This window comes from Capsaspora owczarzaki (genome assembly GCF_000151315.2).
Source record: "Capsaspora owczarzaki ATCC 30864 unplaced genomic scaffold supercont2.2, whole genome shotgun sequence".
Classification (NCBI taxonomy): Eukaryota; class Filasterea; order Ministeriida; family Capsasporidae; genus Capsaspora; species Capsaspora owczarzaki.
The window spans coordinates 1708204-1726300 of record NW_011887293.1 but is presented as its reverse complement, the minus strand read 5'-3'; the positions used below and the strand labels follow the sequence as shown (position 1 = coordinate 1726300).

The 18097-nt window shown below is 53.8% G+C and overlaps 7 protein-coding genes across 8 annotated transcripts; 6 read left to right on the top strand and 1 right to left on the bottom strand.

Moving 5' to 3' along the window:
* The first annotated feature begins 103 nt into the window (after positions 1-103).
* Positions 104-1812, top strand: CAOG_01719 (proteasome subunit alpha type-2). Its single transcript, XM_004364530.2, has 3 exons — positions 104-246; positions 808-956; positions 1221-1812. Exons 1-3 carry the CDS (start codon positions 132-134, stop codon positions 1662-1664), a joined length of 708 nt encoding a protein of 235 aa, XP_004364587.1. The 5' UTR covers positions 104-131; the 3' UTR covers positions 1665-1812.
* Positions 1813-2346: 534 nt separating this feature from the next.
* On the top strand, positions 2347-5384 carry CAOG_01718 (hypothetical protein). The gene is made up of 2 exons (XM_004364529.2): positions 2347-2376; positions 2644-5384. The coding sequence occupies exon 2, from the start codon at positions 2773-2775 to the stop codon at positions 5122-5124; it is 2352 nt and encodes a 783-aa protein (XP_004364586.2). The 5' UTR covers positions 2347-2376; positions 2644-2772; the 3' UTR covers positions 5125-5384.
* Positions 5385-5426: 42 nt separating this feature from the next.
* Positions 5427-8355, top strand: CAOG_01717 (hypothetical protein). Its single transcript, XM_004364528.2, has one exon. The coding sequence runs from the start codon at positions 5450-5452 to the stop codon at positions 8255-8257; it is 2808 nt and encodes a 935-aa protein (XP_004364585.1). The 5' UTR covers positions 5427-5449; the 3' UTR covers positions 8258-8355.
* Positions 8356-8483: 128 nt separating this feature from the next.
* On the top strand, positions 8484-10084 carry CAOG_01716 (hypothetical protein). Its single transcript, XM_004364527.2, has one exon. The coding sequence runs from the start codon at positions 8494-8496 to the stop codon at positions 9943-9945; it is 1452 nt and encodes a 483-aa protein (XP_004364584.1). The 5' UTR covers positions 8484-8493; the 3' UTR covers positions 9946-10084.
* Positions 10085-10162: 78 nt separating this feature from the next.
* Positions 10163-12545, top strand: CAOG_01715. 2 transcript variants are annotated; one of them, XM_004364526.2, is made up of 8 exons: positions 10163-10206; positions 10390-10628; positions 10848-10925; positions 11078-11297; positions 11431-11614; positions 11744-12038; positions 12156-12282; positions 12372-12545. In XM_004364526.2, exons 1-8 carry the CDS (start codon positions 10176-10178, stop codon positions 12479-12481), a joined length of 1284 nt encoding a protein of 427 aa, XP_004364583.2. In that variant the 5' UTR covers positions 10163-10175; the 3' UTR covers positions 12482-12545. The 2 variants fall into 2 exon arrangements, with proteins under 2 accessions (XP_004364583.2, XP_011270060.1); XM_011271758.1 differs by having other exon boundaries at positions 10694-10925.
* Positions 12546-12906: 361 nt separating this feature from the next.
* CAOG_01714 (coiled-coil domain-containing protein) lies at positions 12907-14671 on the bottom strand (the record flags this gene model as incomplete). The annotated part of the gene is made up of 5 exons (XM_004364525.2): positions 12907-13330; positions 13415-13511; positions 13639-13917; positions 14419-14470; positions 14597-14671. 5 exons carry the CDS (start codon positions 14669-14671, stop codon positions 12907-12909), a joined length of 927 nt encoding a protein of 308 aa, XP_004364582.2.
* A 329-nt stretch (positions 14672-15000) lies between these two features.
* Positions 15001-18064, top strand: CAOG_01713 (hypothetical protein; the record flags this gene model as incomplete). Its single annotated transcript, XM_004364524.2, has 3 exons — positions 15001-15581; positions 15665-15808; positions 15934-18064. The coding sequence occupies 3 exons, from the start codon at positions 15001-15003 to the stop codon at positions 17954-17956; spliced, it is 2748 nt and encodes a 915-aa protein (XP_004364581.2). The 3' UTR covers positions 17957-18064.
* Between the last annotated feature and the right edge of the window lie 33 nt (positions 18065-18097).

The following is an 18097-nucleotide window of genomic DNA, read 5'->3' as shown; positions in this document are numbered from 1 at the left end:
CTCGTTACCTTGCAGCACTTGTCCAACATCGCGTTCTTCTGTTCATGATTACTACTTTGACTTCTTTGTTACCTCTTCTCTTTTCTAAAAAAAGAGAAATGTCTCAGTCTCTTTTTCTCTGAAAGCGCACAATGTCAGAACGCTATGGTTTCTCATTGACAACGTTCAGCCCGTCTGGCAAGCTCGTCCAGATCGAATACGCCCTGAACGCAGTCCAAGGCGGCACTACTTCTGTCGGCATCAAAGGTAACCCCAAGCCCGCACTCGAAACGCAAGCTGCAGCTGGTGGTTTCGGGGTTTGGCGTTTTTTGTAATGCAGTTCCAGCAAAAAAAAAAAAAAAAAAAAAAAAAAAAAAGTTGAGATCGCGAAACTTTCATTGTATTGTATTTGTATTTTTCATGAACGGCTGCCCTGTTTGTGCGTTGGGCACGGGGTTTCACTGCGCTGTCCTCGTTCTCGTTCATCTGATTTGACAAAAGCAAGCTGCCTTTGGACGTTGCTGTCGTTGCAACGCAGGCGTTCGTCGCATTCGCTGATTCAACGGGAGATCGAGAACGAAGTTTCGCGACTTTTTTTCTCTCTCTCTCTCTCTCTTTTGTTGAACCTGCTCAAGCTCATCTCAATCGCTCTGACTTGGGTTGAGTTTGTGATGGGATGCGTTTTGGAGTTGGTTGGCTGGTTGGCTGGCTGACTGACTGGCGGGTGAGAGAGTCGGTCGAGCGCGATCCTTGCCCGTCCTTCACTTCTCTCAATCGTCGTTGCACTCATCTTGACCGATGTCGCTGTCTTGTTGTTTGTTGCAACAGCGGTGAACGGCGTCGTTATTGCCACCGAGAAGAAGCTGCCCACGGCCCTCATTGACGAGTCGTCCTTGCAAAAGGTCTCGAGCATCAACGACAAGGTTGGCTTTGTCTACAGCGGAATGGGTCCAGATTCTCGCGTCTTGTTGCGCAAGGTGAGACCCTCGAAAAAGCTGTTGTGGTTGGTGCAGGTCTGTGTGTTGACGAAGCGGGGCGGGGCGGGAAGTGTCAACCAGTTTCGCAACGGTTTGGCTTCAGTTGGAGCTTGTGCATCGTCGTTGGGGGGAATGTGAATATGAATTGGGCCTGGATCCACACTCTTGATCAATTTGGATCCTCCCCCGGACAGCTTGAACTGCTTTGACTGGGGAAAAAAAAAACTATCGCTCACTCCAACAAATCTCTTTGACTTTCGCCAGGCACGCAAGATTGCCCAGCAGTATTATACCACATATGGCGAAAGCATGCCGACATCACAACTCGTGCGTGAGGTTGCATCCGTCATGCAAGAGTACACACAAAGCGGAGGTGTCCGACCATTCGGCGTCTCGCTGCTTGTTGCCGGCTACGACAGTGTCAAGGGCCCTTCCCTCTATCAAGTTGATCCCTCCGGCTCATACTGGGCCTGGAAGGCTTCTGCCATTGGCAAGAACATGCTTAACGCCCGCACCTTTTTGGAAAAGCGGTACACTGAAACGATCGAGTTGGAAGACGCAATCCACACGGCCATTCTCACCCTCAAGGAGGGATTCGAGGGTCAAATGACGGAGCACAACATTGAAATTGGCATTGCAGACCAGAAGGGCTACCGCGTTCTCTCGATGGCTGAAATTAAGGATTACTTGTCGGTGGTGAATGCTTAATTTTTGCTTTTTTCAAAACTGGCCTGGCATCCCAGGTGGCGAGTTGTCTCTGGCACTTGACTGTTGTATTTTGTTTGGGTTTTTGTGTGTGTGTGTGTGGTGTGTGTGTGTGGCAATACAATCCATGTGAAGTTTTATTCCATGCTCGCTCATCACCGTCCGCCACTTCCCTTTCCTTCCCTCCCTCCCCCGTTTGAAAGCACAAAACTCCCTCCTCAACTTACGCGTCTTGTGGCTGAAGTACTTGAGTGACGCTGAATGCTCGTACTCCCTGTAAAGACCACACGGCTGAACAGATGGCGGGATTTCGCTCGCTCAAGATCGGAACACTCGAGCGCAAGGATAGCTCGCAAGCTGTGGATAGGCAACAAATCCTGTCAAGTCGAGCACATGATCTGATTTGGCTCAGACAACAATAACAATAACAATAACAACAACAAGAAGGAAGTCTGCAAAGAAGAACGCTGCTTGAATCCAACTTTTGGTTCTTGGTTTAAATTTTAATTTTCCCACTCAAGCCGTGTTACTGGTAGGCGTTTCGTGTGTTTACCTTTTCCCTTCCACGCTCTAATCTTTGTTTTTTGTTTCTTTGATTTCTTAGCAAGAGTGGCGTGCTGCCCCGATCTTCAGAAAAAACAAAACGAAAACAGGTAAGCCATTTTCCCAAACTCACTCTTCTTGTTGCCGATTCACAAAAAGCAATCGAAACCAGGTACTTCAAAACCTACACAGTGATAACTTGTCAAACTCATCTACCTTTGTGATTATTCTTTTTTGCTTTTGCGGGGGCTCGCTTTTCGGTTGGTTCCGTCGTCGTTGATGGTTCTTTGCGTTCATTTCCTCTTCCTCCGATTTTCCTTTCGTCGCGTCGTTGCTTGCCTCTCAAACCCCCTCTTCCATCTCGTACACACGCACCTTTGTACTGTATGTATCACTGGTTTCAGCCCTGACTGTTTCTACCTTTTGCTCGCCACCTCAGAAAAGCCAATTCCGATTTCTCTGTTGACAAGACCGAACCTTTTTTTTTTTTTCTTTTTTTTTTGTTAATTCTTATTCTTATTCTTTTTCATCTTCTTCTTCCTCAATCAAAAACCCACGCGCTGCTTCAATGCCTTCGTCACCGGTGCCTGCATCGTCGCCGTCGTCCGGATTGACCGCCATGTCGCCCAAATCGGGCTGCGACTGGGCGTTGGAATTACCAGAACTGGAACCACTCCATCCGCTCACTCGCCAGTCACTTCTAGTGTTGGATCCCACCACCAACAATTTCAATACTACCTCCATTACAAGCTCGAAGAATCCATCCTCGCTTCCATCCGCACCGTTGCCAACTACCACCACCACCACTGCGGTGTCGTCGTCGACGGACGTGAATCATTCGGGTGTCGAGTCATCGCGCGTTTCAACCCATTCTTTCAATCTCGCTCCTCCTCTTCCACCAGCAGCCAGCAGCAGCCGTACAGCGACCACTGCACCTGCCTCCTCCAGTACCAGTACCAGTGCCAGTACCAGTGCCAGTACCAGTAGTAGCAGTGGCCGTCAGCCGCAGCTGTCGAACCCACCGAATTCGAGCAAGAGTGCAAACCACTCGCTTCCAAATTCGACTTTTCCTGCGGTCTCGTCCCGTCACCACTCCTCGCAGCAGCACCACACTCAGACCTCCTCTGCGCCTGCCGACGAGCCTCCTTCGAGCAGCAAGAGCAGCAACCTCCGCAAGTTCACTGCCGAGCAGAGCCAAAGCGGGTCCTCTCACCGGCAATTGCAGCGCGTTGGAAGTGCGCGAGGCCCGCTGCAGCGAAATTCCGCCAATCTCAGTTTGGAATTTGCTCCACAACACCGCCAGTCCCAGCCGCTCGAGCTGATTACAGAGCAGTCCTCGTCGCCTGCGGTTGAGGCGTCGGGGTCGTCAGTGCCATTGCTGCCGTCGTCTGCATCGTCTACGGCGGTGCTGGTTCCAACTCCGAACGGACAGCGCAGGTATTCGCTGCTGGTTGGGAAGCAAGCACGCCAATTTGAGCAGCAACAAGCATTCGCTCAGCTCCGAGGCACCCCGCCCAACCGGCTCGTGCATCCAACGGCATTCTCTCCTGTCGTGTCTGCTTCTACACAGCAGTCAAGTCCATCCAAAAGCGCTGCGTCCAACCAGCCGCAGCAACAGCCGAAAAGGCAATCATCGTCGTCGTCGTCGGTGTCGAATCTGGCCGCTTCGCCGCTGTTTCGCCCAGTTCATGCACACGTGTCTGAACAGCCACCGGTATCTTCACAACAGCAGCCTCAGCATTCCCACCAATCTCAGCCATCTCAGCAGAGGCAGTTTCCACCACCAAAATCAAGCACGTCTGTCGATTCGACCTTGCAGCAAACTGCTTCGCCGCTAAAAACCAGCTCCGCGCCGTTGTTCTCGACCATGAATCGCCACTCGGCGTCTGCATATGCCCCTCCGTCCCACATCAGGCGACCAAGGTCAATGGTTGTCACGGTGGATGGCCAAGAAACAGTGCTCGAATCAACAGGACAAGCAAGCTCGCAGAATAGCAGGCCAGCGAGCTTGGTGGAGGCCGAACTGTTCGAGTACTCGACGGTGGATGAGCTGTACTCGATGCTCCAAGCGTACGAGGCTCGGCGTCAATTGCCAGACGCAAGTCCGTACGCTACAAGCCAACCTGCGCGCGAACGACGGATACATCGTCAGGACGAAACGACAACCAACAGCAGCAGGCGACAGCAGCAGCAGCATCCGCCGCTGTTCGAGGTGTCTCGAGATTCCAGTACCACGAGCTCGACTACCAGCGCTGGATCAAGCAGCACCTCTCTTACAAGACACTCGTTTGTTGCACCTGACTCGACAGGCAATCTCAACCGTGATTCTGCAACCCAGCAATCGCGAAATCGTGTCCAAGCGTTGCGACCCCGACCGTCCAGCATTCATGGGCTGCCACGTCCGCCACACACACCGCCACACCACCCAACTGCTTCCATTACTGCTGCTGCAGCAGCTGCGGCTGCCGGTGCTTCGTCGGGATCCAGTGTTGCAACCTCTTCGAGCTTCAGCACCCTGTCGAGCGTCGCAACCTCCTCGAGTTTCAGCACTCTATCGGGAGTCAGCTCGCCCGTCACGCCCTCGTCGGCGCATTACATGATGAACGACTTTATCAGCTTTCCTGGCTCGCCTTCACAGCCAACTGCCGGAGCGGCAACGCTTCAACGCACCCCCGACGTGGATGATGAAGGCTTGCCGTACAAGCTCATGACCCCCATGCTTGCCGCTGCCATGGCGGCGCTCAGTGAAGGGAACATTGCCCAGCTCGCATACTTTCCTCCCGAGGTGCTAGGCCAGCTTCGCATTGTCTCAGCTCCCAGCACTTCTTACCCTAAAAATGGCTCCAGTAATTCCCAGGTTGGTTCGCCCGGCAGTGGCATGGGCCCCAAAGGCCGCGTTCCCAGCCTCGAGGTGATGTAGATCAAGCAATGGCCAGCAGCTGCGACTGCCCCTTTGAGCCGTGTTTTCTCGCATGCTTTTGTTGCATCAAATTGTAAATTTTACGTTAGTATATTAGAGGTGTTTCTCTCTCTTTCGCTGCAAACTAGCTGCAGCAACGCAGCTCCCCTGCCAATGCGCCAACGTTGCGGAATACTGTAGGTTGCCAAGTCCCCTTGTAATTCCACCCAGCCCATCGAGCGCTTTGTACTGCATTTTCCATATGAATAGATCAATGTGCACCATTCCTTCGATCTTTCCTTGCCTTTGACCAGTCTATTCCAATTCACTCTCATCGCCAAACACGATGCTGAGCATGGCAGCAGCGAATCTGCGACGGCCGCTCGTCCGCCTCGCTCACGCGTCAGCCATTCCTACGACTAAGACTGCTACTAAGATTACTACTACTGGTGCTGCTGCTGCTGATGCACGGCGGCCTGGAACACGGCTCAAGCCAAACCTCGACCGCAAGACTCCCGCGCGAGACGTATCTGCAGCGACCACCATTGCAGCTGCAGCATCTGACTCTCGAGCTGGAGCTGGATCTGGATCTGAGCCTGGATCTGGGTCTGGGGCCGGTGCTGGCGCTGGGTCATCCATGCTGAAGCGAGTGCGAACATGGACGGACGACCGCCTCAATGCAAATGCAAAGCCAGCCAACCGCGTGTCGAACACCAACCCACCATCACCACCAAGGGGATTGCCATCATCATCACAGTCATCTGGATCCGGAGCGCAAACAAGTGTTGCAGCAAAGCCATTGCAGCTGGGACCAAGCGCGAAGGGAAGCAAGTCGGACAAGGCCAGCTCAAAACCTCAACAAGCACAGCAAGCACAACAAGCACAACAAGCACAACAAGAATCCAAGAAGCAAGTTCAAGAATCCACGACGGAGAGCAAACTTTCGCCAATATTAGCGCAGGCGAGCGGGCACGCAGCATCCGCGTTGACCTTGAATCCATCCTCCGCGTCGTCCTCCTCGTCGTCCAATCCACGCCAGATTCCGCCACTCGCTGCCGCGAGTTCAGAGCTGGCTATTGCTGCAACCTTGAGTCGACTACGGCAAGCGCGAACTCTTGCTTCAGGCGCGCCCCGCCCGGTCGATTTTGTGAATACCCTCGACCCAAGCAGCCTCGCACCACCGATCGTCCATGCTGCAGCGTCGGGTGATCCGGCCATCGTTAATGTGTTGCTCGCTGCACAGGCCAATCCAGATACTCCAACTGCGCATGGCGACACGGCATTGAGCTATGCAGCATCCAAAGGCTCTTGGAAGGTTGTTTGCGCGCTACTCTCGGCTCGCGCCAACACTGAGGCCACCAACAAGCAGACACGCGCCACCCCTCTCACGTATGCTGTCAGCGTAGATCAGGTGGATGTAGTCTTGGCACTGCTGGCGGCCAACGCCAATCCCAATGCTGCCACCAGCGATGGTCAAACTGTTCTGATGGACGCTGCCGCTCGTGGTCGAGTGTGGCTAGTACAAGCCCTTCTCAATGCGAATGCGAATGTCGATGCTCAAGACCAGGCCGGCTGGACTGCGCTCATGCACGCCTCATCCCGGGGACACTCGGCAGTTGTCAAACTCTTGTTGGAGTCTGGTTTGGCCAATACCTCGTTGACAACAGCAACGTCAGGTCAAACGGCTGAAGCACTGGCGTTGGATGAGCGATGTCGCCTTATCTTTGCCAATCTGCGCTCGACACTCGTCCAGCCTTCTGGCGAACATCAAGCCTCCACAATCGATTTGCGTGCCCCGTCGACTCCGGTTGATCCTTCGCCCTCTGTTGCTGCTGATGCTGCTGCTGTTGCTGTTTCTGTCTCTTCCTCCTCCTCCTCTCCGCTTTCGCATGTGGCTCCGGCTACTTCTACGCCGCCGCTTGTGCCAACTGTCACCGCAACCGCATCGCCAGCTTCCCCCGCTCTTGACGGCAATTCCACCCGGCTCCCAGCAGCCATCATTGCGAGCCACCTTCCACTCGTCGAGCAGTGTATTGCCGAGCACCCCGAGTGTGTGAATTTGGCAGACGGCCCAGACGGCTGGACGCCGCTCATCCGTGCCGTCAACCTCAACAACGAACAGATTGTGCGGCTGCTGTTGAAAGCCAACGCCAAGCCGAATGTCCGCGACGCATCTGGTGCGACCGCTCTAAACTATGCCGCTGACGGTGGCATGCACTCTATCGTTCGCCTGCTATTACGCGCGAATGCGCGCTCGGGCATCAGCAACAAGGATGGGTGGGTTCCCTTGACGAGCGCGGCGAGTCGCGGCCATGCAGCAATCGTAAGGGCGCTGCTGGAATCGGGTGCGTCCACGTCGCTGCGGGACAAGGACGGCTGGTCACCCCTGCTCCATGCGGTGGCGAACGGGCATGCTGCTGTGGTGGATTTGCTGGTCGCCTCGGCAGCCAATATTAATGAGCGTAACAAGGACGGGTGGACACCCCTGATGGCTGCTGCCAGCATCGGCGACGCGGCCATTACTCGCTCGCTCCTCGAAGCAGGCGCAAAGTGGAACGCGTATGATGCGACGGGCGGCAGCGCCTTCACCTACGCAGCCGAAGCCGGGCATCTCGAAGCGATTCGCCTTCTTTTGGCTGCAGGACTGTCGAACGAACAAGAGCTCGTGCGCATTCTCAACACGGGCATGGATGACTCGGAGAGCACCACACCCCTGTTGAGCGCCGTGATTAACAAGTTTGCCGACATTGCTGCCGAGCTCATGAGCGCTGGCGCGGATCCCAACACGACAAGCCAAGCATCGGGCATGTCGATGCTCTGTGTTGCATCCAGCGAAGGCCATGAAGCGGTCGTCGAGCGGCTGATTCAAGCTGGCGCCGACATGGACCTTGCGGACGCCGAGGGTTGGACACCTCTCATGCACGCGGCGAGCAATGCTCACACCTCAGTTTGCGCGCAATTGATTGCTGCAGGCGCCAGTCCTACACTTACCAACAATCAAGGGCGTACAGTCTTTGACACTGCATCCGACAGCGTTGTTCGCCGCGGCCTGCTCCGTGCGATTGATGAACGCGAGCGCAAAGCCGCCGGCGCGGCTGCCGTTCAGCCAGACGGCACTCCTGTCTTTGCTGTTGATGAGTTTGCAGGCCACTGAGTCTGGTCGCGTGTTGCTCCTTCATCGACCGCCGTCTCTCTTCTCGCTTTTTCCACGCTATTACTTATTGGTTCCAATACACTGTAATTCAGTTGCAGTCAAAGCCAATTGTCTCTCTCACTCGATTTTTTGTGTCTAGACCCAGCAGCCATCCACTGTACTTATTTGTTTATTTCGTTGCTTTTTGGGGTCTTGTCTGAGCTGTCTGAGCAGTCTTGCTTTTTTTTTTTCTTATAATGCTCGCCTCACTCGCAGTGCGATCGCGATCGCTGCCTCGGCTTGAGCGCACTGCTGCTGCTCTCCACCTGCGGCTGGAGCAGTCTCCTCCTCCTGCTGCTGCTGCTGCTCTTGCTGCTGGAGCGTGCACTGGAGCACAACAGCGCCGCCTTGCCAGCCTCGTCGCCGCCGACCACCCACCACCCGCCAGTCCTCGGAGTCGCCCCTCCTCATCCTCCTTGCATGCTCTGTCAGCTCGTGTTGGTGGCGGACTTGCGAGTGGCCGCGCTCTGTGCACCGTTCAGCAGTGGTTTCCGACCTCGCCTCATGCTCCCGCCCGAGTCCAATCCCAAGTCCACTCCCAAGCGAGCCGGTCATTCACGAGTGCAAGCACCGCTTCGCGCGATACGACTGCTGGGCCGGGCCGCTCGTTGCGTGGCGCTGCGGTGACGACTGAGCTTGCGCCGCTGACGCCGCTCTACATGGCTGCGACCAAGAACGACGAGCTCAACGTGCAGCGGTTACTGCGCATGCGACAAGTGCGCGACACAATGCTCAACGCCCAGAACAAGGACGGATTCACTGCGCTGATTAGCGCGGCGTCGAACGGATATACTGGCATTGTCCAAATCTTGCTGGACGCCGGCGCCGACGTGCACCTGACGACCCGCACTGGTGTCAATGCCTTGTTTGGTGCTGCACGGAATGGTCATGCACATCTCATTCCCGTGCTGGCCAGTCGCGGGGCCCGAGTGGACCAGCCCAACAACCGCGGATGGACGGCGCTGCTCACGGCGTGCAAAGAAGGCCACGCTGATGCCGTGGCGGCGCTGCTGCAGGCGGGCGCCAATCCGAATTACGTATCGCCCGATGGCACAGCGTGCATCTTTCAAGCAGCCGCTTTTGGACACGATGCCGTCATATCAAACCTACTGAAGCACGGCGTGCGGCCCGATGTGAAGGACTCTTCCGGAAACACGCCTCTGATGCGTGCCGCGGCGGAAGGCCAGCTGTTTGCCGTGCGCGCGCTGCTTGCCGGTGGTGCCGATATCAACGCGCGATCGCATGGCGGGTGGACGGCACTCATGGCTGCCAGTCAACGGGGGCAAGAGAGAATCGTGGTGGATCTCATCAAGGCGAAGGCGGACGTGAATCTCATCACCACGACCTCCGACCACGCGGCTCTTTTCTACGCCATCGTTCGACAGCACAGCTCTGTTGCGCGCGTTCTCATCCTGGCAGGAGCTGATGTGGCGCATGCGGCAAAGTGGCTGAAACAAGACGACCTCGACCGACTGAATACTGCCGTGGCCGACGTGGCGCGTATTCGTAGTGCCCACCAGCAAAGTCAGCAACAATCTCAGCAGCAAGCTCAGCGGCAGCAGCAGCAGCAGCAGTCGCAATCCGTACCTCAGCAACGACAACCACAATCTGCCGCTCAAGTATCGCAACCGCGTTCGTCCAGTAGTTAAATTCTTCCAATGGTTTTCCTCCAAAAGCTCGCTCCGTGCAGCTCAGCTCACTTTTGTGAGTTTTGTGAGGCATTCGACCCACGTTGCAAAAAGTGTGGCGCAATGTCGCGCAATAAATCACTATTAGCTCCTACAGCACACCCCCATGAAATAGAGTAGAGGTCTTGCTTTTTGAATTGTTGTAGCCTTATTAATATTCTTGCACTCCTTGTTTTTTTCTCTCCCAACAAATGGCATCCTCTGCTTCCTCTCGTTTGACCAGTACGTCGCTTCATAGGATCCCTTATATGATCCCTTATCCCCCTTATCCCCTCTCGCTCTACCCTTTGCTCCATCCTTTTGCTCCATCTCTTCTTTGTTTGCTCATGATTGAATGTTGATCCAACAACCTACATACGTGCTCAATGCTGTGCTGTGCCATGCTGCTTTATGGGATTCACACAGTGCTCGGTCGCCTGCTTGCTTCTGCGCCTGCGAGTGCGTACTCGACCTCCGCCGCGCGCAACAAGCTCACCGACATTGCCAACGCACAGCTGGCCGAGATCCGCGCCGCTGGCACCTTCAAGGCCGAGCGAGTGATCACCTCGCCGCAGTCCGCCCTCATCACGGTCGCTTCGTCCGGCTCGCAGCCCGTCCTCAACTTTTGCGCAAACAACTACCTTGGCCTTGCAAACCACCCCGAGGTAACGACGCAGACGCTCATCTTCATCATCATCATCATCATCATCATCATATGCAATTTGCACAGGCAGACGCATACGAGCGAGTTCAAGGCCTTTGCCAAGCTGCACTTCCTTGTTCCATTCGTGATCGCTTGGCTTCGTTCCCAAAGCAAAAAAACCAAAAGCTCACTCTCGGTTTGCTTGTGACTGCTTTGATTGTTTGAATGGATGATTTGTCAGGTCGTCGATGCTGCCAAGGAGGCGCTCGTCACTCACGGCGCTGGCCTCAGCTCGGTCCGCTTCATTTGCGGCACGCAGGTAACGACGACGACGCACTTGAAGCAATGACCACTGCTCGTCGAACACGAGCAACGCTTCTCAAAAGCTTCTTTGGTGATGATGCAAACCGTTTGGAGGTGAGCGTCCAGTCCGAAACTGACCGAACATATACACTTGACTCTTTTCTGCAGGACATTCACAAGGATCTCGAAAAGAAGATCGCCGCCTTCCACGGTCGTGAAGATGCCATTCTGTTCCCCAGCTGCTTTGATGCCAACGCAGGCATTTTCGAAACGCTGCTCACAGCCGAGGACGCCGTCATCAGCGACGAACTCAACCATGCCTCCATCATTGACGGCATCCGTCTCTGCAAGGCGCAAAAGTACAAGTACAAGCATCGCGACATTGCAGGTGAGTGTGATTTACAGCTTAACGTGCGAGAGACAAAGTGGGTAACATGAACTGACTTCCTGCCTTGGAATCCAAAAAAAAAAAAAAAAAAACAAAAAAAAAAAACGCACACCCACATCACGCCCGTCCACAGACTTGACTGCTCAACTCGAGGCCAGCAAGAACGCGCGCATGCGCATGATTGTCACTGACGGTGTCTTCAGCATGGATGGCAACGTCGCTCCGCTCAAGGAGATTTGTGATCTTGCTGAAAAGTACAACGCGCTGGTGTTCATCGACGAGTGCCATGCTACAGGCTTCTTTGGCAAGACGGGCCGGTGAGTACAAACGGGCTTTGAGGGCGTGGCTGGTCTCGTTTGCTGTCCGCTCAATCCTCTTTTTTTTGTTTTTTTTTTTTTTGTTTCAAACTTTTTAATATTTATTTTTTTTTGTGTTTGGTCATACAGCGGTACGGAAGAGTTCTTGAATGTCGTCGGCCGTGTCGACATCATCAACTCGACCCTCGGCAAGGCCATGGGTGGCGCTTCTGGCGGCTACACCACCGGTCCGCAGGCTGTGATTGACCTGCTTCGTCAGCGCGCGCGCCCGTACCTTTTCTCGAACACGCTCGCCCCCGCTGTCGTTGGTGCCTCGAGCAAGGCGTTTGACATTCTCCAGCGCGATACGTCGCTCTGCCAGACTGTCGCCTCAAACACGACTCACTTCCGCGAGCGCATGACGAAGGCTGGCTTCACGATTCTTGTACGCTAGACATTGGCAATTTTTTTTCTCCTCTTTCTCTGTGTTAAGTATTCGTGATGCACTCACACCACCTTTTGGAACCCTTCTCATGTCCTTTTTGCTGGCTGCGCGCTGTAGGGTGATAAGCACCATCCCATCTGCCCCGTTTGGCTTGGCGATGCTCGGCTCGCCTCTGAATTTGCTGACGCCATGCTCAAGAAGGGCATTTACGTTATTGGCTTCAGCTTCCCCGTCGTCCCCAAGGGTGAGTGTGCACAATCTCACGCGTCGTTCTTTTGAAAGCTTTTGCACAAAACCTCTGACGATTGATGTGTTGTTGTTCGTGACATCCAGGCAAAGCTCGTATTCGCGTTCAAATCTCGGCTTCCCACACCCGCGAGCAGCTTGACCGCGCTGTGGATGCTTTCATCGAAGTTGGTCGCTCGCTGAAGGTCATTGCTTAAAAGTCGCTGTGGCATGTGAATTTTTTTGGTTCCATTCAAATGCAAAAGCGCCATCCATTTCGTCTTTTTTTTTTTTTTTCAAACCTCGAGCTCATGCAATGTTGATTTTCGCTAACTTTGAGTTCGGAGTCAGTCAGGAATGCCATACCTCGCTGCCTTCCGCCTGGCTTATCTCGCACCCTTCCTGTCTCATCGTGCTCTAGTACTTGGCATGGTGGAAGATGTTGCTTCTTGTGACACAATAACTCGTCACTTGTTGCAATGATGGAGGAAAGAGTACCACCAAAATTTCCTAGTTTACTTGGAAAAACAGGGCGCTGATTTTTCAAGCGAGCAGGTGAAAAATGATGTGGCAAAAAGTTAAATCACACAAATCAAACAGGGGATGAAGGGGGGGGGACGGAAACGAGCGTAAAAAACCGCAATTAATCGGAATGAATAGTCTTCAGCTGAGCGAGCTTGGCCTCGGCGGCAGCGAGTGAGTCTCGCAGGTGATTGTAGCGCTGAATATCAAGGCCTCGCTTTGGTCCCTGGGAATGCAAGAACTGGAGCCACTTGCGCTCCTGGACGCCAGTGAACTCGTAATTCGACTTGGTCAGCACGTAGTACGCGTACGCGCCAATGACAGCCGAGTATGTCACAAAGTAGGTGATGGGTTCGACAATATCCCAGGAATACTCAAACCACGTCAACTGGGCGAGCACGCCAAACTGGAACGACATGGCGGCAAGACCAAACCATGCCAAGCGGTTGGTGTGAGCGGCAGCCTTCACATCGAGCTCGTCCTTGACCTTTTGCAGCGGCGCAAGCTCGGAAGAGATGTTTCCGATCGTCGTCGCGAGTTCAATCCTGCAAATGCGCAAGGGCAAGAAAGTGAGAAGAACGCGGTGTTTGGCTGAGGAAGACACGACTTTCGACAAAAAAGAAACTCACTTTTTGTCCTCAATCTCCTTGTCAACATCAAGCACGTGTTGCATGCGCTTGATTGCAGACGCGAGTTCGGGGTTGAGCTTGTCTGAATGGAGGGCAGCTGTGCACAAAAACCAAAAGCAAAAATCAAAACACACAAAATACGAATACAAATCAGCGACCAAAAAACATTGGGGGGGGGTGCCAGATGGGATATGAAAACAAAAAAAGAGTACCAGGTCGCGTACCAGCTGTTGTTGCCTCCGAAACGCTGATATCAGCCTGGCGTTGGCCAGAAACCACCTTGAACGGGGTCTTTGTGAGAATGCGGACATCCGACGAGCTGGAGAACGGAGTTCCGTCCGCAAGCGCAACCTGTATCGGATCTTTTGCGCCAAGCTCATCAGCGATATTTTTGGCGAGCGAGCCGATCGTAGTGCCGGGCACAAGCGTGAAAGCCGTGACGGGGTGGGCGCCGATCGCAAGTCGTAGCATTGGGATGCCGTTGACGACCGAGACCTTGTTCGCTGCGAGCAAAAAAAAAAAAAAGGAGAGATGGAAGTTTTTGTTTGCAAAGTCCAACGTTAGCATTTCAAGCAAGACACGAGCAAAAATGATTGACGTGAAATTGGCAAAGAATTGAACGAAAATCAAAAAAAAAAAAAAAAAAAAAAAGGCAAATTTTGTAAAAAAGAAAGAAAAGACAAAAAAAAACAGTTCGTTCATTCGCAGATCTTTTTTGGATCGACTGAAGAACGAGACGACGACGCAGACAAAGTGACCATAAAGGACAGATGGCAGGAGAGACAGCGTTGGTTTGGCTGTGCTCATCCCCCCTCCCCCACATTCGGAAGTGGAAGAAGAAGAAGAGAAAGGAAAACCAAAAAAAAAAAAAAAAAAAAAAATCTTCGTCCTTGTTTTGGTGACTTTTTGTTTGAGTTTCGTTCAAAGCAACAAACGCAGGAGACGAGAGAGAGAGAGAGAGAGGAGCAAGCTGGATGTAGGGTGGCAGAGTGTAGCATGCGTACCAGAGTCAGCGGAAGCGGCAACAGGAACGAACGAGGCGAAACGACGAACGGTCTGGAAAAAAAAAAAAAAAAAATCTCGTTGTGAGCAAAGCAACAACCCTCACCCAAGTCGATCAATGGGAGGGGGAGGGCAGGGGGGGGGGGCGAACGAGAGCACAGCAAAGAGCGATGGCGTTACAGGAGCAGCGGCGGAAACGGGCGCGCGCAGCACGATCTGCGACAAGCGCGTCAATGATCCTGCAGCGAAAACCATTGCAAAAAAAAATAAGATTGAATTTTTGGTTTTTTTTTTTTTATTTTATGAGTTTGTATGGATTTTGAATGAAGAACTCTTTTTCAACATTGTTGTTGTTGGAAGGTCAGTTGTAAGGTTGGATTGTTGGATGATTCATTGGAGGATGGTGACAAGATTGATCGCACCGTCCCGCCATTGAGGCCACTTCGGTTTCCTTCCTTCCTTCCTTCTTTTGCTCTGAGATTGGAGGAAAAGGTACGGTAACAATTTTCATCGCATTGTTACATTGAGGCACTCATCGCCTTCCGTATTGTCTTGGCCTCTTGCCCGTTGAGCTTAGTCGTCTAATGTGGATTGGTGCACGAGTCGCAGCGTCGGTGCTGGTTGCGGCCATGCTGCTCGTCACGCCGCCTGCCAATGACGTGCTGAGGCGTGCAGCGTGCATCATCAACGATGAAGGCGTGCATTGCAGGGCTCATGATAGCGGACCTCCGCCGAGTAGTACCAGTGCGCACGCGCGGGGTGCTCAGCTGCTGCAGCGAGAATTGGGACTTGCGCCGCCAGACCGATCTGTCGCAGCCAAGACTGTTCCTGCTGGCACGAGCATCAATGATGACGATATGCCTGGTCGAGTTGCCAGCCTGAAGACGCCAGCTGGCTTCTCTGCAGATGCTGAATCTGCTTCCACCTCGAACTCTGCGTCAACGAGTCATCTACCGCCACCGCCACCACCACCGGCAGCAGCAAGCTCAGAAGAAGGACCGTCAAGCAATAGCGAGGATACCGAGGAAGCTTCTCCCGTTCGAGCTGCACGCGGATCGGTCCAGCTTTGCAACCCCATTGCAGATGCAACTCGGCGCGAACCGCGTCTCCGATTTTACTTTCCAACCGCACCCCACGGAGTCATGCTCATGCAGCATGTCCGGAGGCAAGTAGTCAATCCTATCCTGACGTTGATGGGTGGAATTGTTGTGGAGTTTATTCACCTCAACTTTGTCTTGTCTGGGGCAGACGAGCGTTTCAATCGGGTCGCTTTGAGCCAGAGCCAGGCATTTTCCGCAACGCAGATGACGCGCTCGATATTGATATTGTGCTGCGTGTTCCGCCATTCCCCAACAACCGCTCGAATGCAGCTGGACTGCAGCAGTTCCAGTGGTAAGAGACCCGCACACACAGCTGCACACACAGCTGACCTTTTTTTCTTTCTTTTTTTTTCCTTGTCTTTGACTGATGTTGTTTGTTCGGTGTTGGTGACTGCTTCCTTGCTTCCTTCTTGGCAGGAAAGCGAGTTCGGACGATTTGGCATCTGGAACAGCGCAGCTACAGTATTGGCAGTTGAACGAACGCGTCGCAGCCGCCGTTCCCGTCCTGACACCTTCATCACCCGATCGCGTGCACGTTGAGCCGTCTGGCGTTTGCTTCAACTGCATGATGAAGCGCTCGGAGGCAACACTCGTTGGAGCTTTGTCGACCCCCGCGCTCAGACGCCAGTTTCCTCGATTTGAGCGAACCTCTGTGGAAAACTCGTTCTACCGGCTCGCAGAAATCAACCACGAAACAAACGTTACTTTCAGCGATGTGCTCGCCCGTGAGGCTGAGCGCCATGAGGCAGCCGTTGAGACTGGCAAGCCTTCATTGCGCCGCTTGATTTGTCACGCTTTGCCGAGTTTCAAGTTTTGCCGCACAGAGGTGGCTTGGCCATCTCCTGTTGCCGACTCCCGCCGAAACCAAGGAAGCGAGAGCGACGAACAAGCTTTGGCAAACAGCAGGCCACACAGCTCCAGGCGACTACCCGTGTTAGTTCAGCCAGAGTCCGCGCCGCTATTGTCGCGATATGTCATGTCGTCGCTCGCATGGTCAGCCGGCGCAAGGCTGGTGCACACTGCAACGTTTGTCGCCTTCTCGGCCGCCTATCGCCTGGAAGTTTCGCCGCTCACAGCATTCCTCCCTGTCGATTCGGCCCCATTCGTGACGTCCGTTGAGTTTGGTCACAAGGTCGAAATTGCAGTCCAGATCCATGCACCTCTATCCACGCTGCTAGCTTCATTGCCCGCCTGGACCCTTGTTGTGCCCGATCTGCCAGAGTACTCAGCGAATGCCGCCTCGCGTGGTAGAGCAATGTCTCCAGATGAAATTCTGGTTGACGTTTTGACCCGATCCCTTTCGCGTGATGCGGATGCGCTGGAACAATTCTCATTGCTGTGTCAAGGCTGCGACGTGTCCGCAAACCTGTCGTTCGTTGCATGGAATGACAAGAAACAGCCAACGAACAAGCTGGACACTTGCCAGGCGTATCTTGCGTCGTCTGGCGGCGATTTGCAAAGGCTGGCCGAAATGCCAGTCTCTCTCGCGACAATGGGAAGGCAGACTGCTTGCGCAGTGGCCGTCAGCGACGTCTCGCTTGCAGATCTTGCCACCTACGTTCAACTCTTGCTCCATTCCAGCCAGTCACAACGCAAACAGCTTCCTGCGCAAGTCATCTCGGTCACCGTCGCCGAAACTAGGGACAGCGGATTGCTTGTGTCCACCCTCGCCGTTTCGACGACCACCTGCATGTTGGGTGGGCTGGGTTCGCCGCGGTCGTTGATCAGCAACATGTTCTTCCACAACTTGCTCGCATCCTTCAACGTGCTCTTACTGGGCTTTGTGCTGTATCTCTTTGGCGGGTACTTGCTTGCGCAATTGGCACGCACGAGCACTCGTGTCCGGGGCATCCTGGCTCCTCGAGGCGCGTCTGTTATTCAAGTCATCCCGGCCATGCCAACGTTCTACTTTATCACGTTGCGTCCGCTGTCCCGGTTTTTCTCCCAATTGTTTGACGGGTCGGCACCGACCAATCTGGAGGATGCAGAACGCCGTCAACGCGCACGGGTTGAAATGGAGCGTCGGAATCAGCCACAGGCTCACGTCAACCCATTGGAAGTGCTTGTCCGAGACCCTGCCATTCTTGTTCATGCTGCAGTGGTTGCGGATGTTGCAGTTGAAGCACCTTCTATCGACAATGGAGCCGTCAGCGCGAATAGCGGCACTACTAATGAACTCCCAGAATCGAACGCAGCGCCGCGGAATGACAATGATGCTACGTCACACAACGAGACAGCCTCGGTGCTTGAGTCGGATGTGGTAGCAGTCGCTCCTGCAGCCGAGCACGCACTCCAAGTCTCCGAAGCTGATCCTCGTTCCTTGCCATCGAATCGCTCAAACCCACCCGACTCGCCGGCTCTAGCAATCATTCGCCATTATGGTCCGTCGCTCACTCCTCGTCAGCGACCGCAGAGCCCTCAGGACTTGGAGCTCGATTAAGAATAATAATAGAAGTGTTGTGCAAAAAAAAGTAATGAATGTGTACACTAGCAACCACACAACGGGGAAAGGAAAGGGAAAAAACAATAGAACGAGACAAAACCAACATGAGTACAATACAATGGAACGGAGAATTCAAAT

Bases quoted from the DNA above. Each gene is read 5' to 3' on its own strand.
- CAOG_01718 (XM_004364529.2), top strand. From the start codon at position 2,773: ATGCCTTCGTCACCGGTGCCTGCATCGTCGCCGTCGTCCGGATTGACC.
- CAOG_01717 (XM_004364528.2), top strand. From the start codon at position 5,450: ATGCTGAGCATGGCAGCAGCGAATCTGCGACGGCCGCTCGTCCGCCTC.
- CAOG_01715 (XM_004364526.2), top strand. From the start codon at position 10,176: ATGGCATCCTCTGCTTCCTCTCGTTTGACCA. The intron at 10,629-10,847 runs GTAACGACGCAG...ATGATTTGTCAG, and splicing joins GCCTTGCAAACCACCCCGAG to GTCGTCGATGCTGCCAAGGA. The intron at 11,298-11,430 runs GTGAGTGTGATT...GCCCGTCCACAG, and splicing joins CAAGCATCGCGACATTGCAG to ACTTGACTGCTCAACTCGAG.
- CAOG_01716 (XM_004364527.2), top strand. From the start codon at position 8,494: ATGCTCGCCTCACTCGCAGTGCGATCGCGATCGCTGCCTCGGCTTGAG.
- CAOG_01719 (XM_004364530.2), top strand. From the start codon at position 132: ATGTCAGAACGCTATGGTTTCTCATTGACAACGTTCAGCCCGTCTGGC. The intron at 247-807 runs GTAACCCCAAGC...TTGTTGCAACAG, and splicing joins TACTTCTGTCGGCATCAAAG to CGGTGAACGGCGTCGTTATT. The intron at 957-1,220 runs GTGAGACCCTCG...GACTTTCGCCAG, and splicing joins CTCGCGTCTTGTTGCGCAAG to GCACGCAAGATTGCCCAGCA.